The sequence below is a fragment of the Lacerta agilis genome, chromosome 5 (genome assembly GCF_009819535.1).
Source record: "Lacerta agilis isolate rLacAgi1 chromosome 5, rLacAgi1.pri, whole genome shotgun sequence".
Taxonomy (NCBI): domain Eukaryota; kingdom Metazoa; phylum Chordata; class Lepidosauria; order Squamata; family Lacertidae; genus Lacerta; species Lacerta agilis.
The window spans coordinates 55,142,268-55,166,784 of record NC_046316.1 but is presented as its reverse complement, the minus strand read 5'-3'; the positions used below and the strand labels follow the sequence as shown (position 1 = coordinate 55,166,784).

Genomic DNA, 24,517 nt, shown 5'->3' with positions numbered 1-24,517 from the left:
TGCGAGCAATACAGCAGCAGGCACACTCAGCTCTGTATGCTGCTTTTGTTTTGTGCAGACAATCCATGCTTCCCTCCTTTGGCTCAACACACAGCTCTGGCCTGAAATTGTGCTGGTTTCACCATCTTTTCAGTCACTCTATTTCCCCTTTTCAAGCAGAGTGTACCATTACTGAGATAGTAGACGGGGCAAAGCATTTTTACCTGGAGAACATACTTTTCTAAAGATTAATTCCACTCCATGCTATCTTTGTCACTGAGGGCAAGAGACTCAGCCCTTGCAAATAAAGCATCTTCCCTGTTAAAAGGTGCTTCCTAGTTGGTGAGCTAACACCAGTCAGTACCATGAATCTATGGATCAAACAAATATGGCTCCACCCTCTTCCATTCTTACACACCTTGTGAATTTGACACCTACTGACTTATGGAAGTAGGCCACGTAGTCATGCAGCAAACTCCTTTGACATCACCTTGGAAGATTGTGATGATGGGGGGTAGGAGAATGAGGCACCTATTTCCTTCCAGATATTGTTGGACTGCAACTCTGTCCATTGGCAGACCATGGTAGTTTTAATTTTGCTGGCTCCAGCTGTTATCCATAGGACATGGGGTCTACTTTCTTTCTCTTCGTCAGCTGGGGAAGCAGGGGAAAGGAAGTCAACCTGAAAGGATAGTGCCTCAGGCACTCAAATGTTAAATGGGCCCCAAATGGTCAGCAACCCTTGTACAGGTACAATAGATAAATACCCCAGCTAAGGACAAATTTGGCGATTCCAAGCAGGAAGGGTTAGAACCTCTATGGGAAAAGGAATTCAGAGCTACTGCCATGAAAAGGGCTTACTTGCCCATTTGAAAACCTTTCTGGCATCTTCATTATGCTGTTTCCCTTGTAATAATACTTTGGTTTTCAAACATGCCAATGAACAGTGTAGGTTGAATGAGCTGTATTTTAGTATGCTGCAGAATATGAAATTCGAGGCTTAACTGGATGGCAATATGCCTGCTGCCCATTTCAAGGTTCCAACCATTGCCTGCAACAGCTTCGTCTTTCAGAGCCATCCATTGGAGCTGAAATCCTGGTGCAGCTCCCTCACTTGTGCCTCGCTCAGCGGGAGCAAGGGGGAGCGACAGAAGCCCCCATTTAAACCAAACCATTCCATGGCCTGTTTGAGGCCTGGGACTCCAAACTTGCTTGTTACCTGTGGAAAGAGAAACAGTGCGGGGCACTCAGAACTGCTCTGTGGCCAACAGTGTGGCAGAGGTGTATGCGAACTCCCTTTTCCTACAAGCATCACTCAGCTCTAGGCCTGCAGAATTCAGAAGAAAATGAAGAATTGCACCATCAAGGACTTGTCTGTGGTCACAGAATGTCCAGAACATTAGACATGGGCAAGTGTTATGACCCAGGAATTCCTGTTTGACACTTAATCAACTCAGGCAAGGAGGTAATGGTGCAGATCATACTAAGCGTGAACATTTGAAGTCAACAGTGTATGTAAATTTGAAGAAGCGGTTGGTTAATTCTTAGACTACATGAGGTCTAAGAAAGTTTTACTAGTACAAGGATATACAGTAAGCTTGCAACTTGTGCTCGCTTTACTTATGCGATCGCAATTTTACAGAGGTGGCGGTGGGGAAATAAATTAATACATGGAGAACTGGGGAAACTCCTCTCTGCTCTTCATTTATTTATTTCCCCCACCCGTGCACCCAGCAGGTTTTCTTTGCTTATCAAGCTTTGGGAGGGAGGCGCAAGGGCTCCAGAGGATTAGTACTGGAATTACAAGCCCCACATATGTTTCTGAAATTATTCAATGGAGCCGAAATGAAACTGCCCCCCCCAAAATAAAAAAAATTCACAGTTGCATATCATGCATTTGCAATATCTAGAAAATTGTGGTGTGAATAAGTCACAGGTTTTGCAATGAAAAACTCAAAAGCTTGGCTGACATTCCCAAAATGGTCACAAAAATAAAAATGGAATGCTGAGATGGCTCAGAACACACGCTCACGCAGAATAAGACAGGCCAAAGGGGGAGAAATGTAAGACCAAAGGGCAAGCGATAAAACACAATTGCTTGGTCATGCTGCTGATCTGGTACTAAGGTGCAGATAACATCTGCTTCAGGGAATATGGTTTGCAAAGGATGGGGAAGGATAGGACTTGACCCACAGCCTGTGTTCCAGACCATGAGCAACAACCATGTATTGTTCTGTTGGCAGCTCCACCAAAGCATTGCCTTTTCCCCTCCCCATACATTCCCAAGGAAGTTGGGTGTTCCCACTTCTTACGTCCCACTTTCCTCCCGTTTTCTGCCTCTTACCGCAATGTTAGGTTCAATGAGTCGGTGCTGCAGTGCACGGGCCTCATCCCAGCTTTCAGCACAGCACAGTTGCTCAAGCTGACAGACTGGAGACCCAAGCACGTTGGCAAGGGCACAAATCCCTCCAGCAGCACCTGGAGCAAGGAACACAGTTCCGTCAAAAAAAAAAGAGTGGAGCACCTAGGCAGTGAAACAGGCATCTTTGCACCATTCAGACCACTTCCCCAGCATTCTTTCTCTCTCTGCTTGTTTCAAACCAGCAAAGCCTGGACCAAATGTTGGTCTCCCTGTAGCAGCTTCCAACCGCTACTTCCCAGAAATAAATAAATAAATAAATAAATAAATAAATAAATAAATATATCTATCTATCTATCTATCTATCTATCTATCTATCTATCTATCTCTGCTCAAGGGTAACAAAGTTGGAAAATGCTTTTTAAAATCTCTTGACAAATGTTACAATGCACACCCTAGGCTACTTTGTAACCCTTCCCCATGTCCTGAAACAGCCAGCTAGCCACTCTCTCCAGAACTGCCCCGTATGGACATCAGCTCCCAATATCACCTACCTACAATGTAACTGGCCAGCAGAAAACCAGCTGATCCTGCCAGTACCTGGAAGTCCTCATGCTGGGTCCTGTGGACAAGGAGTCCGAGGCGGGTGATCTGGCAAGAGATGGGATCGCTTGATAGGGGAGGACAGCAGTAGGCATCCATCAAAATGAGGGGGCAGCAGTTGACGCTGACAATGAAAACGCTGCTCTGCCATTGCTTTCTTCATGTCCCCTTTCTTGTGCAAAGCTGGCTTTATCAGTTCTGCAACTTCCCCCTTTAAGCTACCAGGCAGTTCCTGGCCTTTAAAGAAGAGCATCAGCCCCTACAGCAACTCCCCTCTTTCTGCTTCACTTATCTAATGCTCTACCTACAATGGGCGATCTCAACATCAAGGGGGGAGGGATGGATGGACTATGCTACTAAGCAGAGGGCAGTAGTCTAAGGCGGGGGTCAGCAACCTGCGGCTCCGGAGCCGCATGCGGCTCTCTGACAGGTCTCTCGCGGCTCCGGCATGCCCCCTTTCAATGCCCTTTCAATAATAATTAAATGGTTATTGGCAAAAAAGGGCCAAAAAAAACATGAATAATCCGCATCAACGTTGAACAGCTGGGTGGTCTTTCTCAGCCCTCTCGGGGTTCCCGAGGACAGACCCAAGATTGATGTCCACCTTGACCACTCCCAGAGAGAGGAAGCGACTTCTTCACACCAATAAGCGTGTGGGGAGGGCTGAGCTTTTACCACCTCGGCGTGCCGATTGGCAGGACAGATCGCCCGCCTTGGCGCATAGGCTCGGAGCCAGGGCCTTACCGCCGAGGTAGCCACTGAGGATGAAGGCGGGAGGTGGGCATGGGAGAGCGATGCTTCGTCCGGCCAATCAGCCGCCGGGATGCCTGTTCCTGTTTGAGGGGAACATGCCAATGAGGGTGGCGTTAGGGCGGGGAGAAGAAGGATCTGGGCTTTGCGAGTTATCGAGAGAGAGAGAGAAAAGAGTCGGGATAATAAAGGCGGCGGGAGGTGGTGGCGGCGATTGGAGCGGCCCCTGTTCTGAGCGGCCCCTGTCGGGCGGAATCCTTTTCAAAGCGGCCGCGCGGAGGGCGGAGCAAGCGGGCCAGGCGTCGCCGTGACGGGAGGGCGGTGATGGTCGCTGACAAGATGAAGTAGAGCTGCTTTGGGGCGGCGGCGGCGAAAACGTCCAGGCTGCTTCTGAAACCTCCGCCAACCGGTGCTTCGCCAGCGCTCGCTGCGGGCGGTGTACATGCTCAAGACGGCCCCAAGGGCGGCTCGGGGGCCCGGAGCCCCGAGGCCGGCGCACTGCAGTGCCTGGCGTGATTCCCCCCCCCCAAAAAAACTGTTTTTTGCTTTTTTGCTTTTTGGCTTGCTCTCCCACCCCCCTCTCTTTTTCTTCCTCCCCTCCTTTTTTAATCCAAGGGGAGAAATCCCATTTTTAAAACAAACAAACAAACGAAAAACAAACCAACACCCCCCACAGCTGCTGCGGCCACTCTATTTGAATTTTTATTATTACCCTTTTCTCCCTCTATCCCCCCTTTTTCTTTTCTCTTCCCCTTTTGTTTTTGTTTTCAAAAAAAGGAAAAAGAAGAAAAAGATTTTCCCCCTTTATTTTTATTTTTTAAACTACTACATATTTTAATAGATATTCTCCCCACCCCACCCTACCCCCAATTTATATTTTTCCACCCCACTTTTCCATTCCCACCCCCCCTTTTTCTTTCTTTATTAGTTCGCTTGCCAACCTATCTTAGAGGGGGAAGCCCTCTCTCCCACCCACCACACCCCCCAAAAAACAACTTTGAGCTGAACCCCAAAAAACGGGGGTAGATCACTGCTGAAAGTAGATCACAGTTTCTTGGGAGTTGGCCACCCCTGGTATAAGACATGTAACTAGAATAAAAATTTAAAAAAACCAAGCAAATAATTGTAATAACTACTGTAATAAAGCACTGCTATCATTATATATAATTTCCCTAAAATTTTGGTTTCATTCGCCTTTCCGTGCTGAAATGTCACAACCTGAACGACCATGGCTTGCCCCCCCCCCCCAGTTTTGATCCTGGGTACGCCCCTGAGTCAATGCAAAAAAGTAATAACTTATTCTTGTTGTTTTTACTAATTATACTTTGCATTGGCTCCTATACGTTATTTATTATTATTGCATTAAGGTAAGAAACAATATATGCAGCGTTATATTTGTTTTAAATGTCGCAATGGTTTTGCGGCTCCCAGTTGTTTTTTCCCCTTTGGAAACGGGTCCAAGTGGCTCTTTGTGTCTTAAAGGTTGCAGACCCCTGGTCTAAGGTCACATGGTGCTGTCACGTTAACACACAGCATGCCAAATTCCTGGGTAGACGAGAGGCCCACAAAGGTGGGGCTGAACTTTTGGGAAACAGAAATATTGCGATACCAAAAGGAGGGGAAATACACTGGTAGAGCCACTGTTGAAGGTCTGGGTTCGACAGAGATCACAGCCGATTTCCAGTCACATATATCCTGAGCTGTTTTATTACTGTAACTGCTGATTCCATAGCCCCACTGGCAGGATGGACCACAGTTTGAAAGTGTCTGCATGTGAGTGTTTAAGCGTTTAGGGTTATTAAAGAGAGCACAAAATTTTCACATCGGTTTGGAGGGGATCCAAATTTTTGGGGTTACACATTAATGAAGCTATTGAAAAGTAAGAGTGTGGGGAAACTGCCACCTGGCTGTGCCCTGACATGGAAAACAGCCTTTTCTAAGCTGTAGGAAATGATTACTTCAAAGTTAATCTTTCAATACTCTAGGAGGAGGGGCATGTTGGCAGGTCTCCAGACCCCCCCCCCCCGGTGGGCCATTAGCTTGCTTAAGAGGACCAATACTGACAGGCCCTCCAACTCAGACTCTTGCCAGCCCCTCAAGATGCAATCGCAACCCGCCTTGTCTCAGCACCTGGCCTTCCCCCTTCACTCACATTGCCACCACTGTCCTTGATCCCCACTATGTTGGGGTGCTGTGCTAGGCTGAGGACCACATTGGTGGGCAGCTCCAGATTCGTATTGGCCGGGACACTGTAGAGTATCACAGGGATTGGAGATGCTTCAGCTACCTGAGGAGGACACAAAATAGCATGATAGTGGCACATGGGGAAACTCACATGCAGACCACGAGAAGCCTCCACACAGCAAGTTACCATTCAAAGACTGATTCACATGCTTCCTTTCACATAGAAAAATCCATGTCAACCCCAGTCATCCCCTTGCTGTGGAAGATCTTGTATAGATACACTTACTGTGTGTGCTGTTACACTTATTAGCCAATGTTTTCACTGGGACTGGACAGGTCTGGGTTTTTTAAATTCTCAGTCATGCAGAGAGTGAAGCAATACAACAAACCTGCGGCCATGCAGATGATGCAGGACTACAACTCCCATCATCCCTGACCATTGGGCCATGCTGGCTGGGGATGATGGGAGTTGAAGTGGCGACACAGGTTTCATCATCCCTGCAACAAAATGCTCATTTTTCTGGGCTATGTTTCTCCACTCTTCCAACACAGCAATGTTCAACAAGTCTTGCAGCCCTAATATGCCAGCCAATGGCTCCCAGGCGGCCCTAAGCGTCTGCCAGCATCTTTGGACTTGGGGAACCATTTAACTCTTTTCAGCACCTGCTAAAAACATTCTTGTTTAGATAAGTCTACCCAGGTGCTTAGAAAGTTGAGGTAATTTTAATCTGCTTTAGTATTTTAACTTTTGTATGTTTTAAAGCATGGCTGTAAACCTTTCTTGGTTTTTTAAAAATCTTTTTGGAAACCATTTTTTTTTTTTACAACCATGTGGTGTATAAATTTTATGAAATTAAAAAAATAACTTCTCATACACAAGGTAAATAACTAGTACTCAAAGGTCAGTCTCATTCCAAGGAAGAACATCTTGATAATGAAAGGGAACAGGACCTAGAAGAAGCAATTCAAGTGTTTATTCATTTTGATTTATGGGTACCCTGCCCAGTAGCTGTGGAGATATAGCACATGCTTAATGCTACACTGAACCCTGCAAATGAATCATCACTGATCTGAATTAGACACAGAGAAAGATTATTTAATATACAGATCTTTGTTCTAAAATTCAAGGTAGCTAGAGACCAAAGGCACTCTCTTTTCAAACCCACATCTTTTACTTTCTCAAATAAGCTTTTTATTTTCTGAATAAATACTTTTCAATCCAGGCAAACACTGGTGCCTGCAATAAACCCCTAAGCACCTTAGGGAGAAGTTGCACTTGAATTCAGAATTAAAGGTGTTTATTTTAATTGCATTTCTATTGAAAATCCACTCATGGCTGCAACATCAACCAACCTGTAATACAAGCTAACATCATCTTGGTACCATCTCAGCCTTCCCCCCAAGTCCCTGCGGCTCTGACCAGGGAGATGCCTGCGCCCCATCCTTCACCTGTTTGTAATGATGAATCAAGGCTGCATTGGTCATGCTTCCCCGGAAGTAGCAAGGCGTCACCACGAGGGCAGCGTCTGCGCCCTTATCAGCCATTTGTGCTGTCATCTCAATGGTGCCCCGAGTTGCTAAAGGAAGGAGGACAAAGAGGATAAATGGACAAAAATAATAAAAGGCTTTTAAGAGGCCTGTGGGACCAAAGGATGGGCTCAGTGAGATTAAGAGGCTCTGAGAACCAGAGATGGAAGCAGGGGACAGAAAGTGCCTATATAGGTTCATTGCTCAGCTCTGGCATCTTAATTGAGGATTTGGTGCGGCTGGAGAATGGCATCCTCTGGCCCCATCCCCTGCATGCTGCTCACATTCACATCCGGTCCCAGCCAGCAGGAGCTTATCCTCGGGCATAGCTTCGCGCACCCGTCTCACCACTTCCAGGCGTTCTTGTTGAGTCAGGTAGGGAAATTCCCCATTGGAACCCTGCACCACAAAACCTGCAAGAGAGAGAGAGAGTTGGCAATGGGTTTCTGTTTCCATCATGGAACTCAGCCATTTTCATTTCAAGAGTTTATGTTCTGCCCTTGTTCTCTTTCTCTTATAATGGTGATGGCAGCCAACTGAGTTCTGGCTAATTCTGGCTGGAAAAAAGCCCCCCCCCCCCGGTGTAGATAGCTATATAGCTATACCGGGGGTCAGCAACCTGCGGCTCCGGAGCCGCATGCGGCTCTTTTACACGGCTGCTGCGGCTCCGGGGCGGATACGCCCGCCCACTTCTCCAGCTGGTAGCGACTGCCCTCCAGCTGGCCAGCGGCCCGCCCTCCGGAGGCTAAGGGCGCTGCTCAGGGGCGTACCCAGGATCACCTGGCCTTGAACAGCGGGGCAGCGGGGCTCGGAGGCGGTGGGGACGCAGTAGAGGTGGCGCAGCTCAGCCGAGGGCTCTGGCGGGGAGCGTGCTTGAGGCGCGCACGCTCCTTCGGGAAGAGATGGAGCTGGGTGAGCGGGAGGGGGAACTTTGAAGACCCCGCCTCCGCCTCCGAAGCAGGCGCCCATGGGAGAGGCCGCCCCCCGAGCCTGCCTGGCGGGACCAACCCTGCCCAGCTCCAGGAGTCTTCCTAGCATGGGAGGCGGCCTTGGGGCGGACAGGGGAGCTCCAGGGTCGGCGGGTATGTGGGACCCCGCGGCATCCAGAGGCAGCTGGGAGGCGGGACGGGATGGGGGCCGGAAGGGGGCCTTCAGACGCGTCCCCGCACGGGCACTGGAGGCCAGGACTCCTCGGCTGGGTCGTGGGACCGCGGGGGAGGGCTGGCCGCGGTTCCTCTCGGAAGGCTGCTGGCTGCTGCGTCGAGGCGACGACGAGGTAGGCAGCTGCGGGCTGGGCCAGGGGCGGCGGGTGGCGGGCGAGGGGGGAAGCCCTCTTTTTAAAAATGGTTGAGGAAGCGGCGCCTGTTTCCCTGCCGCTGCCTCCTTCACTCCTGGTTCCGCTCGCAGCCTCAGACCGTGCTCTCGCGGGCGCGCGTCTCTCTCCACCCCGGAGCAAGGCCGGGACGTTTTGCAGTTTTTCCTCTGTCCTGAGTGTGTGTTAGGGGAGCCTTGACAAAGCACCTGTTGGCGTGGAAGAGAGGAGTCCTAACTTGGATCTGTGTTCATGTGCAAAATCTATCGCCATTGTCATTAAGGGGGCAGGGAACTCCCCTAAAAAGGTTTGAACACTACGAACTACTACAGCCACCTGTATGCAAGTCAGCACAAACATCACAGGCTTCTCTGGTGCAATTCTGTGCTTTATTTAGCAAGAGAGGAGGTTGGAAGAGGTGAACATAGCCTCTGGTCTGGAATATTAAGGGTAAAAGACACTAAGATTATTGTAAAAGCCAGCAGTCTTCAATTAGACATGGGACAAACATTTAACACAAGTGTGCAGTTGAGGACTCATTTTTTTAAAAAAAAAACAACAACAAATCAAATATTTGTATGCTGTTGCAACCCACCTTGGATCAGGCTGTGACCTGGTAGTGGTCCCCAGGGTGGATAAAAATGAATGATTTTTTTTTAATGGATTTTTTATATTTAAATCGGATTTTTTTTATTTAGATCAGATTTTTTTAAATTTAAATTGGATTTTTAAAAATAAAATGCAGTGTTATATTTGTTTTAAATGTCGCAATGGTTTTGCGGCTCCCAGTTTTTTTCCCCCTTCGGAAACGGGTCCAAGTGGCTCTTTTGGTCTTAAAGGTTGCAGACCCCTGAGCTATACTGTATAATGATAGATAGATAGATAAGATAGATAGATAGATAGATAGATAACATTATAAAATGTAAAACAAATGAGCATGAACAAAACAAGTCCAAATAGCAGTAGAAAACAATAAAGCAGCAGTGAATAAAACTAGAAGAACTAGGAATGCAGTAGGAAACCTGATGAATTTTAAAAAAAGTGTTAACCTGGAATCTAAACAATAATTGTGCAAAAAGGACTCCATAAATCTGCTTGGGGAGGGTGCCAACACAGAGGTCTCTCTCCCCAACTGCTGTACCTCTAATGGCAAGGGCACCCAGAGAAAGTCCCATGCAGCCAATATTAAAATCATGTATTATCTGGCACCCTGGTTCCAGGCTATTTACAGATTTAAATGTCAACACCGTCATGACAGGGAATTGTGCCTGGAATTTTACTGGTAGCCAGTGCTGAACTTTTAAAATGGGAAAGGTATGTTCATAGGAACATGTTCCAGGCAACAGTCTAGTTCATGAAGTGTGCCTCCGGGGGTAAAGTCAAACCACTGGAGAATCACAGCGCCTGCTGTGGCTGCAGAGACTGGTAACTTGTAACTGCTTCCTCCTAGCTGCTGTAATTTGAGCCTATTGAAGATTTGATGAAGTCTTCAAAGACAGCCCCACATCGAGCAAATGACAGTAGTCTAACCAGGATGTTACCGGAGCACCAATAGCTAGAGTCTGGTGATCTAACAGTGGGCTTGGCCACAAAGTCAAGAAGGTGGTAAGTAGCCAACCAAATGAAGACTCCTGTCTCACAGCTATAACAAGAGTTGAGTTACAGAAGCTTTCTATTCTTGCCTGCCAAACCATGTCCAAACCCCCAGGAGAAGAAAATCATGTTGGGCAGCATTACTGACTTCTTCCTGGCAGGGCTCCTGTGCCTTTAGCAGCTGCATTTCAGACAGAAATCCAACAGGTAAGGCTACAAAAGCAGGGATGGGGAACTGTCAGCAACATAGTAACTACACTTGGAAAAGAGCAGTCACTGTAATTGGACAGTCTACAGCCAGGGCCGTCTTAGAGGGATTGGCTGCCGTGGCACGGCGATCCCTCGGCACCCCCGGCGTGCCGCCTCTCCGCCCGCCTCCCTCCCGCGCTGGCCGCCCCTCGGGAGGGGGGTGGGCGAGCGGGGGATGAGGGGCGTGGCGCTGGAGCAGCCTGGGGCTTTGCGCGCCCTTCCCAGCGCTCCAGCTGGGGCTCCGGAGGGCGCCCGGCTTGCAGCCGGCCCGCCCATGAGGGCAGGGGCGGTTTGGGGAGGGGGCGCCCGGTATGCCGGCGGGCTCGCGGGGGCGCCCCTGGGGGGCCCGGTGCCATGGCACGCCGCACCACACAGCCCCTATGGCAAGACGGCCCTGTCTACGGCCATACTACTCAGGATAGAATGCCTGGGCATGCGGAATCCAGGAAGTATGGCAGCCGGTTACTGGTGGGGTAACCATGCAAAGTTGTCCTCTGCTAGTGAAGACCAGGATAGCATAATTGGGGGGAGGGAAAGGAAAAATACACCAAAAAATGCAGGTTCCTGCCCCATCTCCTGCAGAGCGGCGGACGAAGGCCAAAGTTCGTGTGGGCAGCCATGTGTGTCCTTGAAGAAATAGCATTGTTGACAATCCCTGTACTGGAAAAGGTCCAACTGGATGAAACAAGTAAATGAAAGGCTTGGTTTTGCTCTGTTAAATTGTCACCACTGGAGAAGTAGCAGTGCTAGCTCTGAAAGACCTTTCAGCACAGTGTGTGCATCCAGCACACACACACACACACACACCCACCTCCAGCTGGCTGGGAATAACTGTGCTTACAATACAGTGAAACCACTTGCTTATCCATTTTTCCTGCAAAACATTCTGTGCCTTTATAAGCTTCAGGGCAGAAGGTCTAGCAAGACACATGCATTTCTGTGTATCAGATAGCTCTTAAAGGCATTGAGGGGTTTTTTTGTTTCTCTTTCCAGAATTATGGAGAAGGTGGCCCTAGTTCACTGTGAACCTGCCTTCCAGGATGCAACAAGATCACCACAAATCTGTTTGGGGAGGATATTCCAAGAATGGGGTCCTTATCCCTAGCTACCTTACCATTGAATGAAGAGCAATTCCTCTCAAAGAGCTACACTTTGCAGAGCTCCCCCATGAAGAGGGATTTGTCTTAAACCATTCTGGAAACAGTAGCTCTGGGAGGGGAACAGAACAGGGGTCTCCTAACTACTCTTAGGAAGGCCTGCACAGCCATTGGGTAGGGTGAGGTCACTGCCTCAGGCGGTGGAAGCCCAGAGGCAGGATCTTTGTGGGTCTGTCCTACCACCATCCGCCAGTAAAGTGGCACCAACACCAGTGCAGACTTTGGGGGACATTGCACAGATTTCAGGCAAGATCTCGCTGAAATTGTGTGAGATCTCATACCATTTTTGCCAGATCTCGCTGGAAATTGGCACGACTTCGCCCAAAATTGGTGCCAATGCCAGCACCATTTCTCCAGCCAGCGGCAGACTTGAGTAATCTTTCGTAATATGGTACTCTGTGTGAGGCCTAAATTTGGTGCCCCAAAATGGATCTTCTCAATTATGGGTTTTCTCGGTTTTGCACCCCCTAGGCTCAGCACCCTGTGTGGGGGAATCCAGCGCTGCTCCAGTGGGGATGGGAGGGCAGGTGGCAGCAGGGTAGGGCAGCATGTCTCCTTTCGCCTCAAATCATGACTAAATGGGATGCGCTGCCCATCACTCTCTGCACCTCTAGCCAACTACAGCTCTCACTATTTGGGGGGAACGATGACTGTTCCAAGTGGCATCCTAGCGCTTTAAATGAATGGTGTGGATGTGTAGTCAACAGCGTTGCCAACGCCCCCGGAACCCCACATTATCAAACTGCGACCCACACCCGTCTCCAGAAAGTACAAAGTTGCTGCAGCATCCGCCCTCTCCACTCTCCGCCCGGTGCTCTGCCCCGCCTGCCGACCCTACCTCGGAAGGGAATCCCGGCGTAGAGGCGCAGGTTCTCCTCCAGCCGGCTGTAATCCACCTCTCCCTGCGAGGTGAACGGGGTGGCCAGGGGCGGGTAGATGCCCCGCAGGTCGAGGCGCCGGGAGGGTGTCGCCGCCGCCGAGGCCCCCGCGGCAAACCTCCTGGGCGCGCTGCCCGCCCCAATCTCCGCGGGGCGCAGGCGAGGGCCTTTCTGCCACTGCAGGCGCAGGAGCCGCGCAGCTACAGCCACCTGCACCATGGCTCTCTCGCGGCGTAGCGCTGCGCCCTGTGGGAGCTGCACAACGCTTGATCGGGGGCGGGGAGAGTTGACGAAGTCCGCCCCCCTGCTTGGACGGGTCCGCCCCGTCCAAGCAGATCGGCCTCGCCGCACCATGAAACCCTGGAGGAGGCTCGCTGGTTTGCAGCTTCTCCGTCAACTGGATTCTGATAGGAAGCCAAGTCTTATGCCCTGCTGTTCCCAGACTTTGCAGGTGCAGACAGTATGGAGAGTGGAGTTGTTCATTACTGCCCCATGATGCCACCCTGAGCATAAATGCATAATAAAAGGATGTTTGGAGGGGCCACAAATACCCCCCCCCCCACCAATCTGCTTTTCAGCTAACAGGGGTGAAGGGTTGGGGCAGGGCTGTGGGTTTGTTGGGAATTCTGGTTTTGGTAATTGATCCATCTGTTTGAACGTTTTAGATTGCAAGCCTAAACATACTTATTGGGGAGAAAGCCTCATTATACACTCTAAGACTTCTGAGTAGACATGCATAGGACTATGCCGTTAATGCGCTGTTTCGGCTTTATGAAATGTGGTGTTATATCTATTAGGCACTTGGAATTTCTATACCTTGAACAGCAGATCTTATCTCCATTTGCTGAGCCAGTTTGCTGTTAGTTGCCCTGTTCACCCGAGATCCAGATGTTGGTATTTAATGTGCCAAAAGAGATGCGGGTGGCGCTGTGGGTTAAACCACAGAGCCTAGGGCTTGCCGATCGGAAGGTCGGCAGTTCGAATCCCCGCGACAGAGCGAGCTCCCGTTGCTCAGTCCCAGCTCTTGCCCACCTAGCAGTTCAAAAGCATGTCAAGTGCAAGTAGATAAATAGGTACCGCTCCCACGGGAAGGTAAACGACGTTTCCATGCGCTGCTCTGGTTCGCCAGAAGCGGCTTAGTCATGCTGGCCACATGACCCAGAAGCTGTCTGCGGTCAAACACTGGCTCTCTTGGCCTATAGAGCGAAATGAGCGCCGCAACCCCAGAGTCATCCGCAACTGGACCTAATGGTCAGGGGTCCCTTTACCTTTACCTTTATGTTTGTATTGCATGTGTGCCAGCTAGAGGAGATGGGGTTTGGGGCAGATATATTATTGCCAGCTACTGTAGTTAGCGAGTAGATACACAGGAAGGAGGTTCTGGGTATAGACAATGAAAGACTCTGCAAAGATCTGCATGCAAACAGTTATATGAGCCTGCCGGGCCTCCATTGATTCTTTCACCATTCCTTCCTTCCTGGAATAGCTTTTGATTTGCAGCCAGTATTCATCTCCAATCACTCAATCACAGCAGCTCAGGTCAGGCCCACGCTGAGGTCAGGCATTTTGCTGTTCTTCAGGCTGCGAGCCTTTCCCACTACTTGAGGAAAGATGCACTGTTACATTAGAATCCCTAGGAGATGCTTTGAATCTTGACCGCCACATATGCTCAACCCCCCCCCCGACTCCCATGCAACAGAGTGTAAACAGTTTTGGTCTGTAGCATCTCATGGGCAAATTTGCCATCATGCACCTGCCTGAATAATATGGAGCTGGGTCAAATAGGCATTGTGGGTAGCTCAGCTCCGTTGGAACTAGTGGATATAAAATTAGCACTTGTTTACCTAAGAAAGTCCCTGCTCCTGTAACAGCTGTGGGCCTGGCAAAAATGTCACACATGAGGCTGATAGGAGCAACGGCTTGTGTTGAATTTCTGCCCATTATGCACTTCTAAAGGAGTGGATCACCTTCATCCCTCCAGAAGTTGTTGAACTCCACTTTCCATAGTTATGCTGGCTGGGGCTGATGGGCCTTGGAGCCCCAGAGCATGTGCAGAGCCAAGTTAGTCACCTCCTGCTTTACAGCAACCCAAAGAGGACACCAGACTCCCATGGGTTTTTCGTTTGCTTGGTTCTTTATTGAGTGTTAATGGCACAGCCTCTCCCAAGTCCAGAACCATCTTTTGTCCATTTGCTCATGCTGGCAACTCTGTTGCCTCGGACTCTTGCTTCTCCAGCACTTCCCGCGTGTCTGCCTGCCACAGCTGCACCAGGTCAGTGGGTGTCTTCCCAGCCTGTGGAAAGATCAGCATCCTTGGGTCACAAAACTGCAGCTTCTAACTGACTGCAAAAAAAAAAACTGACACAGGGGACCTCCCCCACCTCAGAACTGGCAGATGAACTAGCTGCCTTCTAAAATGTCAAGTAGGCAGCACCTGAAATTAAGAAAGCATGCTTCTGGGGGCTCCTCCAGACAGATTTATTTTTATTTTTTATTTTGCAAATGCAGTCTGAAGCATGTCATTGACACAATAATAGTGCCTTAGTGGTGTATTTATTCTGAAGCATCTACCGTACATCATTCCACTTTATTACTGTAGTTGTTCTGCAATGCTTCCACAATGATATCACATTGCCGCTGGGAGGGCACCCTTGCACTATAGCACAACGAAAGCAGGGGGGAAGCACTAAACCAAGAGCAACTGTGGTATAGCAGGAGACCGACCATGAGACATGCACCAACTGGAAACAAAGCCGTATGACTGCCCCAAAACTTCTGCAGGCAAAAGCAGAATTGAAAGTGGGATCACATATAACATCAAGAGCACAAACCAGGCATAGGCAAACTTGGCCCTCCAGATGCTTTGGGACTACAACTCCCATCATCCCTGACCACTGGTCCTGTTAGCTAGGGATGATGGGAGTTGTAGTCGCAAAACATCTGGAGGGCTGAGTTTTCCTATGCCTGGACACAAACCATGATGAATCAAAAGGACATATTGGGAAGCAGATGTACAGTAAAGGTAAAGGTAACGGGACCCCTAACCATTAGGTCCAGTCATGTCCGACTCTGGGGTTGCGGTGCTCATCTCATGTTACTGGCCGAGGGAGCTGGCGTACAGCTTCTGGGTCATGTGGCCAGCATGGCAAAGCCGCTTCTGGTGAACCAGAGCAGTGCACGGAAATGCCGTTTACCTTCCCACTGGAGCGGTACCTATTTATCTACTTGCACTTTTGACGTGTTTTTGAATTGCTAGGTGGGCAGGAGCTGGGACCGAGCAACGGGAGCTCACCACATTGCGGGGATTTGAACCACCAACCTGATCAGCAAGCCCCTAGGTTCTGTGGTTTATCCCACAGCGTACAGTAAAGGTAAAGGTAAAGGGACCCTTGACCATTAGGTCCAGTTGTGTCCGACTCTGGGGTTGCGGCGCTCATCTCGTGTTACTGGCCGAGGGAGCTGGCGTACAGCTTCTGGGTCATGTGGCCAGCATGACAAAGCCGCTTCTGGCGAACCAGAGCAGTGCACGGAAACGCCGTTTACCTTCCCGCCGGAGCGGTACCTATTTATCTACTTGCACTTTTGACGTGTTTTCGAACTGCTAGGTGGGCAAGAACTGGGACCGAGCAACAGGAGCTCACGCCATCGCGGGGATTCGAACTGCCAACCTTCTGATCAGCAAGCCCTAGGCTCTGTGGTTTAACCCACAGCATACAGTACTTTGCATTAAATTAAAAAATTGTCCAGTAGCACCTTAGAGACTAACTAAGTTTGTTCTGGGTAATTTCTTAATTTTTTAATTTACTTCGACTGCATCAGACCAACACGGCTACCTACCTGAATCTAGTACTTTGCATTGTTATTCCATGCATAGGCCACAAGGGGGCAACACTCACCAGGTTTTTGGCCATCATGTCTGCCCCATGCAGAATCAGCATCTTAATGATCTTGTAGCGATTGAGCCGCACAGCATCGTGCAGGGCACTGTCTCCCTCCTGCAACAGACATGGCAGCACCACTATGTGTGTAAGGCAAGGACAGGCAGGCACCAGAACTCTTATGCTCACTGCTCATAAGACTAGCAGAAATTGTTAGTTTATCCGCCTGCTCATCCAGTTCAGATCGATCAAGTGCTTCGAAACAAGGGTCTGGGTGCACTGAATATAGATAGCTTTGTGGGCAGAGATCAGTTGGTGAGCTAAAGAGAGAAGAGCATGGCAAATACTGTACCACGAAAGACTTAAGCCAGCTGAACGTAAAGCCTTTCTGTGTGCCATCGACAGAGTGGGCTGCAATTTCCCCATTCTAATGGATGGAAGGTACTAACTGGGGATTAGGGAATATCCATGGATGATCTCTCGGTTTGTGCATCCCTAGCTAAAAATTACTAGAGAGGTATAGAACCGTTGGTATACAGGGCAGCTCAGCCTTCAATGAAAAGAAGAGAAACTAGGACTAGGACTAGGACTCAGGAATTGAAGGCAGTAAGGAAGGGGAGATTATTGACATTATTGAATCAATATACCACCTTTTAAAATTTGATATTTTCTTTTACCTTTTGTTTTGTTTTGTGTGCATGCATGCACCTCCCTATAGAAAGGACTTTGTGTATCCATGTACAGTATTGTGTGTTATATTATCTGCCCTTCCACAGATTGGTGTGATTCCTACACAAACCTGTGCGTGCGTACAATTACTTCCTAGACTCACATTAAGTTGCTGGAATTAGATGAGCAGGGTGCACTGCAATAAGCAACCACACCATGTGCCTCTTACCCGGTCACGGGAATTGACATCCACTCCATTGTTTATCAGGTGCTCCACAATCTCTGCCATGCCAGTACGGGTGGCCACATGCAGTGGGGTGCTGAGAAGCTGAATTTGGGCAGGTGGTGAAGACGGGAGCAAGAAAGGGGAAACACGATTTCACGTTAGTGCCCCTGCTTCCATCACGTGCTTCATCACGTTCTTCTTGGAAGGACCTTGGATTGCTCCACAACAGAACCACCTTCCTGTTAACCCAGAATAGCTGCAAGATCCCACAGTGCCTTAAAACCTCCTTCTTTCCACTCCTCCCGCGCAAATCTCCACCCCCCCCACCACTGTCTGCTTGTCAAGTTCCTCCTGCAGTGCTGTTCTCCCACCATGAACCAAATCCTGGACTCTCCACCTTCCTCACCTTGTCCTTGACATTGAGATTGGATCCTTTCTCCTGCAGCAGCTTCACCACCTCCAGATGTCCTCCTCGGCAGGCCCAGTGCATGGCTGTGGAGTCCAGCTGTCGGCAAGCAGTACACATCCATCAGAAGAGGAGAATCTCTGCCCCCTGCACCTATGTTCGCCCCCTTCCTTCCCTGCCCCAAACCCTTTTGAGATTCATGCAACTGCATCTCCCTGCATTACTTAAAATAACAAAGCCAGTCTTTTTTTTTTTTTTAAACAACCTGGAGCACCCAGTAAATGCTACCCCTGTACCAGAGAGAGGAAACTGATAGTAGTGGCTTAGAAGAAGCATATATGGGCATCATAGCTGTCAAGTTTCGGATTTGAAAATAAGGGATCAGCAGCCTCACCTATCCCAGGGACAGTCACATGGCAGTGGTGGGCGGAGCCAAAAGCAAAAGTGGGCGGCACTGGTGTGAACGCACGCAGTAGACTTACTGTATTTTGGAAACGCTGCCTGTGGGCTACGATGCCTCGGCTGCTCAGCGAGCTCCGGATAAAAAGTTACAAAGCGCGCGCCGCTCCATCATATTGTAACGTTTCAAAGCAACAGCCGCCCGTTTTCAAAGGCAGCCAGGCTCCCCCCCCCCCAGCTAACCCTATTGTCTAGCTGAGGGGCTCGGCGGCAGCTGATATGGGCTGATGCAGGGGGCCAAATACGCCCCCCCTGTAAGTGCGGGAAATGGCTCCCGCTTGCTTTGAGGCTGCAAGGAGGCGAGGTCTTCCCAGTCCCTGGCCAGCAGGGGGAGGGAGAGGAGCTGCTTCCTTTGAAAAAACAGGAAATTAAAGGGATATAAAAAATAAGGGATGGCAGCGGGAAACTGCTTGAAATAAGGGAGATTCCCGGGGGAAACAGGATACTTGACAGCACTGATGGGCATAGCTGGAGATAGCGGGGTGGTGGTGGGGGGAATGAGCAGGCATAGATACAGAATGATGCAATGAAGGGTTATCTTACTCGATCTCTGAAATCGACAGTGGCTCCATGGGCCAAAAGCTTCTCTGCAATCTCCGTGTACCCCTCAAGTGAGGCACGGTGCAATGCTGTCCTGCGGAACTAAGTGAAGGACAGAATTAGGGCTTCTTCACATGACATAGTGATTGAGCGTTCATCCTGATTTGCTTGCAGAAGCCACACACACACACACACACACACACACACACACACACACACACCCCAATACCAATGCTCTGCTGTAAGCCTTATCCCAAGTGTGGAGATGGTTGGTTCTCCGAATAGGGTGATGGCATACGAAGGCATTTCATGAAAAGGAAAGATCACAGAGAACAAGCGCTGCTCCCTTGCGTCATACCTCATCACAGGTGTTTGGGGATCCCCCGTCTGCCAGGAACTTGTCCACCACATGCACCTTGCCTTGCACAGCTGCTTTCAAGAAGTCCTCTTCCGTCACAGGGCCCATCTGTAGGGGAAAGGGTTGACGCTTCAGTGGGTGTTTCAAAAGCTCTGAAAGTCCACGGCGAGGGGCTTGGACCACTTTAGAGGCTTCTTTTTTAAAACAATCAAGCGGCATATAAATTGTAGAAAACTAATCATAAAAATGAATAAAATTTCATCACAAAGTCTTTTCCAAAAAAAGGAGCAGGGGCATAGCTATCCCTGATCCCCCCCCCCACAGTGGATGGGGGTATGCATTTCGAGAGGGCTCCGGGAGCGCAATTAGCTCTCTGCAGGGTGAGCATCAGGGATTGGGGTCCTTGGGCACCTGCCCACCCCCCAGCAGGGCTTCCTTCATCACCCGCAACTGCTGAAGACCCTGGGCTCTGTGGCTGTTGCTCCTCTTCCTCCTTACCGACGCTGCCAGTTCACCTGGCCCCTCTATGCAAGTGAGCAGGGATAAGAGCAAGGAGGAAAGAGCCAGAGGCCCACCTCACTCTGCCATCCCCCTCCAGGCAGTTGGGTAGATGGTAGCCAAAAGGAGAGGACAAAGCAAATGGGCAGAGGCAACAACAGTGGCAGCAAAGTGGGCCCCACTCATGGTACCTTGCCCAAGGTCTCTTCCCTGGGGGAAGAGCTGTTGAGCACCTGGTATCTCCAAGCAGGACCAGGAATGTCCCCCCGTCTGAAACTTGGGAAGGATGCTGCCAGTCAGAGTAGGTGAATACTGAACTAGGTGGACCAACAAGCCCACTCAATATAAGGCAACTCCCTTATACTGGAAATATGCCATCTTGCTTCTGCTTCCCAGAGGCTGCTCCTGGGTGAATCTCAGGCTCCCTGGCGCCACCTCCTTAGTCCCTCCTCCCCCTCCCCACTTATAGAAGTTCCCCCACCCCTTACAATCTCCTCTGGCTCAGGCTCTGGTTTCTCCTCCTCTTTTTTCTTCTTAGGCTTTTTGCGCAGCTCGAAGAGGTATTGTGTGCCACCAACTTGGATGATCTCTCGTCTCAGGTCCAAAGAGCTCTTCCGCACCCTTTCCTGGCCCTGTGGGAGAGAGATTTATACAGAAAAGCTCTTGCTTAGGACTAAATCCCTGTTTTTATTTCCCCGCTTAGCAGAAAATCCACTCTGCCTACCCCTTTCTTTTGCTTTCCAGCTAGGGCTGGCCCAGGAGGCCCTGCCCAGAGGCCAAGGATGAGATGGTGTCCCTCTTTCCATGTGCAGCCACCAAGTGGATGGTAATTTTGATCTTGCTCCCAACATGGCCGAGGAGCTTAGGAGGTGCAGGGTAGGCAATGTCATCAGCGCAGCTCTGCCTTCCGCTGCTTCCTGTCCAAGGCAACAATGCTCCCTTTGCCTAATGGTAGGGCCGGGCTCGGCCAGCTTGTTGTAACCAAGGGCTTGATGATCAAATGGAATATTTTTGTCTTTGTTCACATTTAAAATTGGCACTGTGATGAGCAACGTAAACTCCTGCTGACTCATGTTGGCTTCTCTCCTTTCACTCACCAAGAGAGCAACTTCCTTCGAATGCCCAGCAATATATCCTGCTAGGCTAAGGACAGTGGAGCAGAGTTCAGTTGAGTCTGGGAACAGCAGCATTCTGCAATAGAGCCAATGGGTCCAGCCCTTTTTAATGACAGAGCTCAGCCCTAGAGCATGCAAGAGCATATCTGAGCATATGCAGGGTGTGTTTCCTTTGTCCCCCAAAGGCATGAGAGAACTGGGTTCCCAAACCAACTGGAGTCCCAGCTGTCTCACTATGAAATGAAACTTCCTGCAGGCAATGGAGATTATAAAAGGAATATCCACGACTTTTCTCTTACCATGTGGGGCTTGTTGGTGGTGTGTGCAGAATTTGTACCTAATAACGGCGCATGTAGCCCAGAACTTCCTATGTAGCTATCAGAACATTAACTTTCCTGCTCTAGTGCCAGATCAAACGCCGTTACTTTTATGTACTGTTTTTACTATATTACTGTGTTGGGTTTATTTTTAGTACTGCACTGAAAAAAACACTCAGCGTAGCTTGTGCCCTGCCAAGCTGCATGCTGGCCGTCCATCGATCTTGAATGACAGCCCATCGGGGCTCTGTAAATCTCCTGGCTTTGCTGCCTGTCAGGGAACTGCAGAAATCGAGGAGGGGGGCTGTCAAGCAGCTGGTGGGCAGGCCACAATATACGGCTGATGGTCTGACTTGAGCTTGAAGAGACCCAAGTCGTACTGATACAGAGATTTATGGTAGGACCATAGCTTGGTGGAAGGGTGTTTTGCTTTGCACACAGAAAGCCTCGGGTTCAATCCCTGGCATCTCTAGGTAGGGCTGGGAAAGATTCATCCTCTCTGAAATCCTGCAGAGCCGCTGCCAGTCAATGTAGACAGTACTGATCTAGATAAGCCAACAGAGGCTGGATCCACCACCCCTGTAGGTCCTGCTTCCCAAGGCGGTCACCCCCTTTTACCTCGCAGATGGGCCAGCCCTGGCTAGAGTCAGGATAGGGGCATTGTATGCAGGAAGGCTATTATTATCAGTGCTTTTTTATGGGGGGGGGACGCAGGGGTACACATACCCCTAAACATTTTGTGAATCTAAATTTGGCCTCATTGAGAGACAGTATTTCAATATGAGTAGGAAAATGAGAGTACCCCTAAATATATTCTTTTTTGGGGGGGGAAGCACTGATTATTATCTAAGTATTTAGCCACTAGAGGGCAGAAAAGGCACTTGGGAATTCATCTGGAATGTAATAAAATAATAATAATAATAATAATAATAATAATAATAATAATAATAATAATAATAATTTATTATTTGTACCCCGCCCATCTGGCTGGGTCTCCCCAGCCACTCTGGGCGGCTTCCATCAAATATTAAAATACATTTAAATGTACGCCCAGGAATAGGGAGAGAGACCATAAACAGGCATACTCTGATAATGGGTCTTTCTTGACTGTGTATTATCTGTTAGTATTTTTATTCCACCTTTCCTCCAAGGAGCTTAGGCTGTCTCTTTCTCTTTCCACCTTATCCTCACAAGAGCCCTGTGAGGAGGCAGATTAGGCACAGAGTGAGTGACTGCCAAAGAATCACCCAGTGAGCTAAGCGGGGATTTGAACCCGGGCCTCACTCAACCTTGGTCCTTTACGCTAACCATTACACTACACTGGAAGGGCCGTTAACATGGCAATGGCTTATAATGCCAGGAAAGACAACTTAAGACGCCTGACTACTGGACTGAGAGATCCTGGATGATACCCCCAAGAGTATTATAAATTCATACATTATAAAGCTTTGTGCCCAACAGAGTAGGATACAAGAGCCTCACTGAGTGCTGCAGCCTCTCTCACCTTAAGCCCCTCAAGACCTTTGTTGAGAGGCCCGTGCTTCTTCTCATCCTCCAGAAGTGGGGTATCTAGCCGGGCCACAACTGGCGGTTCTGCAGGAGGGCAGGAACGGTGTTTCTGGGTGAAGCAAACAGGAGACAAGGAAAGCATTGCAACATCCCACACCTCTTTTCTTTTGACCGTGTAGTGAGCTGTGGTTTCTCTTTCCACACATCTTTAAAAAATTAGATGTATTCTATGATAAGCAGACTATGCAAGACCAGTTTTCATGAGAGACCCTTTCCTGCAAATTGCTGTCAGCCTCAAAATGGTCTCTCCCAGAGCCATCCATGTTCCACATCAGTCTCTTCTGGTGCCCTAGAGGTACCGGTAGTTTATCATCCGGCGTTATCCTTATTTCCCTCTTCTTCTCCCCATGATCTCTGGTGGGGCATCTCTCTGAAGCTGTCCAGAATAACCACTGCATAATTTCTTAGCTGCCTACAGCAAACTGTCTAAAGCACATGAAATAAATACAACCAAATAAATAAGCCACATTTTCACTGGGGGCAGAGATAGCAGCGCCAGCCTTAAACACCCCTTACTCAAACACTCAAAATGGTGACCCCCCTTTCCGATATATTATTTTCTAATTACATGGAAAGGAGGTTACAGGAAACAGATCGGCTGCTTCGAAACAACCGTTTCACAACACTTCATAGTAAAGCTGTTCCATCTCCTGTGGTTGGCAAAAACATGAGACCCTTCTCCGTGGGTCAAGTCTCCCTCCCGTGGATATCCAGGAATCCACGCCCCATCCAGTACAGCTGCTGGGTCTGCCTCCTGAGTCCCAGGAATGCACCCCCAAGACTCACCTGTTCCTCCTCCTCCTCCAGTGCCAGCTTCTGTTCAATCAGGTCTGTTGCCCATTTCACCCCCTGGTCCACAGCCATCTTCTCTGCCATTATCCTGGAGTTGTGAGTCCTCCCCAACACTCCCCCTGATCCTGGTTCTGCTCTCTTCCCAAGCTTTATGCAGGACTCTGTGGACCTGCTCCTGTCCTCTCGCAGCCGCTGACTTAAAAGACCTGATGTGTGTCCTGCCCAAGTGACCCTGTTCACATTCCCCACTCCAAACGCCTTTGTCATGAGCTCAGCTTGTCGCAATCTCTCCTTTTCCAACTGCACACAGCTCACCTTCCTAAAAATGACCCATTAGTAGCCAGAGACTCCCTCCCAATAGGGAGGTGCGCACTGAGTTTTCCCCGACTCCTGGGGAAGATTTGTCCATTCCATATAGGCTGATGTCCTTCTCCTGGATAGATTGGGGACAGGGATTGTGGCTCCGTGCCCAGCTGCAAGCATCCCAAGTTGTCCTATGAGTCACTCCAGGGAGATTTGTATTGTCATGCGTACATACATCCCAGAATCTCCACGTACACATGGAGTTTCCAAAAGTGGTGGACCCGGCCACAGAGCTGCCGATCATAATTTCAAAAGCTGTAGCATCTGAAATATGGCCGTAATAAAACCATCAGGTTGGGAGGGATCTCCAAAGTTCATCTAGTTCAGCCACCTGTCAATGCAGGGAAACCACTCCAGCAACGTCCCTGAAACAGGTGACCATCCAGCCACTGCTTTAAAACTTCTGGCAGAGGCGAGTCCACCACCTTCTGTTCAGTGTGGCGTAATGGTTAGAGTGTTGGACTGGGACCTAGGAGGACAGGGTTCAAATCCCTGCTCAGCCATGAAGCTCACTGGGTGAACCTGGGCCAGTCACCATCTCTTAGCCCAGCCTACCTCACAGGGTTGTTGTGATGATGAGAACCATGTACACCACCTTGAAATCCTTGGAAGACAAAGGTGGTATATAAATGCAATAAACGATAAATATTCCAGTGTGAAAACTAGGGGCATCCATCCTGCGATTACTATGAGCTTCTGGAATCAAGGACAACTCCCCTTTTTTAAAGTGCTACCT

At 49.4% G+C, this 24,517-nt stretch overlaps 2 protein-coding genes across 2 annotated transcripts; both read right to left on the bottom strand.

Annotated features, from left to right (window-relative positions):
• Nucleotides 1–928: 928 nt before the first annotated feature.
• HOGA1 (4-hydroxy-2-oxoglutarate aldolase 1) lies at nucleotides 929–12,832 on the bottom strand. Its single transcript, XM_033149885.1, has 7 exons — nucleotides 12,552–12,832; nucleotides 7,687–7,815; nucleotides 7,325–7,452; nucleotides 5,844–5,978; nucleotides 2,893–2,989; nucleotides 2,324–2,457; nucleotides 929–1,198 (listed from the first exon to the last, which is right to left on the bottom strand). The coding sequence occupies exons 1-7, from the start codon at nucleotides 12,808–12,810 to the stop codon at nucleotides 1,049–1,051; spliced, it is 1,032 nt and encodes a 343-aa protein (XP_033005776.1). The 5' UTR covers nucleotides 12,811–12,832; the 3' UTR covers nucleotides 929–1,048.
• A 1,881-nt stretch (nucleotides 12,833–14,713) lies between these two features.
• Nucleotides 14,714–23,804, bottom strand: ANKRD2 (ankyrin repeat domain 2). Its single transcript, XM_033149882.1, has 9 exons — nucleotides 23,413–23,804; nucleotides 22,562–22,675; nucleotides 20,114–20,257; nucleotides 19,128–19,235; nucleotides 18,773–18,871; nucleotides 17,771–17,869; nucleotides 17,368–17,466; nucleotides 16,488–16,586; nucleotides 14,714–14,884 (listed from the first exon to the last, which is right to left on the bottom strand). The coding sequence occupies exons 1-9, from the start codon at nucleotides 23,683–23,685 to the stop codon at nucleotides 14,786–14,788; spliced, it is 1,134 nt and encodes a 377-aa protein (XP_033005773.1). The 5' UTR covers nucleotides 23,686–23,804; the 3' UTR covers nucleotides 14,714–14,785.
• Between the last annotated feature and the right edge of the window lie 713 nt (nucleotides 23,805–24,517).

What these genes read in the sequence shown, in the direction of transcription:
- HOGA1 (XM_033149885.1), bottom strand. Translation starts at nt 12,810, where the DNA reads ATGGTGCAGGTGGCTGTAGCTGCGCGGCTCCTGCGCCTGCAGTGGCAG. An exon ending in GGCTGGGACCGGATGTGAAT is followed by an intron (nt 7,453 to 7,686) that starts GTGAGCAGCATG and finishes TCCTTCCTTTAG; the next exon opens with CAACTCGGGGCACCATTGAG. An exon ending in TCAAGGACAGTGGTGGCAAT is followed by an intron (nt 2,990 to 5,843) that starts GTGAGTGAAGGG and finishes ATCTCTTGCCAG; the next exon opens with ATCACCCGCCTCGGACTCCT.
- ANKRD2 (XM_033149882.1), bottom strand. Translation starts at nt 23,685, where the DNA reads ATGACAAAGGCGTTTGGAGTGGGGAATGTGAACAGGGTCACTTGGGCA. An exon ending in AGCCTGAGCCAGAGGAGATT is followed by an intron (nt 19,236 to 20,113) that starts GTAAGGGGTGGG and finishes TTTCCCCTACAG; the next exon opens with ATGGGCCCTGTGACGGAAGA. An exon ending in CCCCAAACACCTGTGATGAG is followed by an intron (nt 18,872 to 19,127) that starts GTATGACGCAAG and finishes TCCTTCACTTAG; the next exon opens with TTCCGCAGGACAGCATTGCA.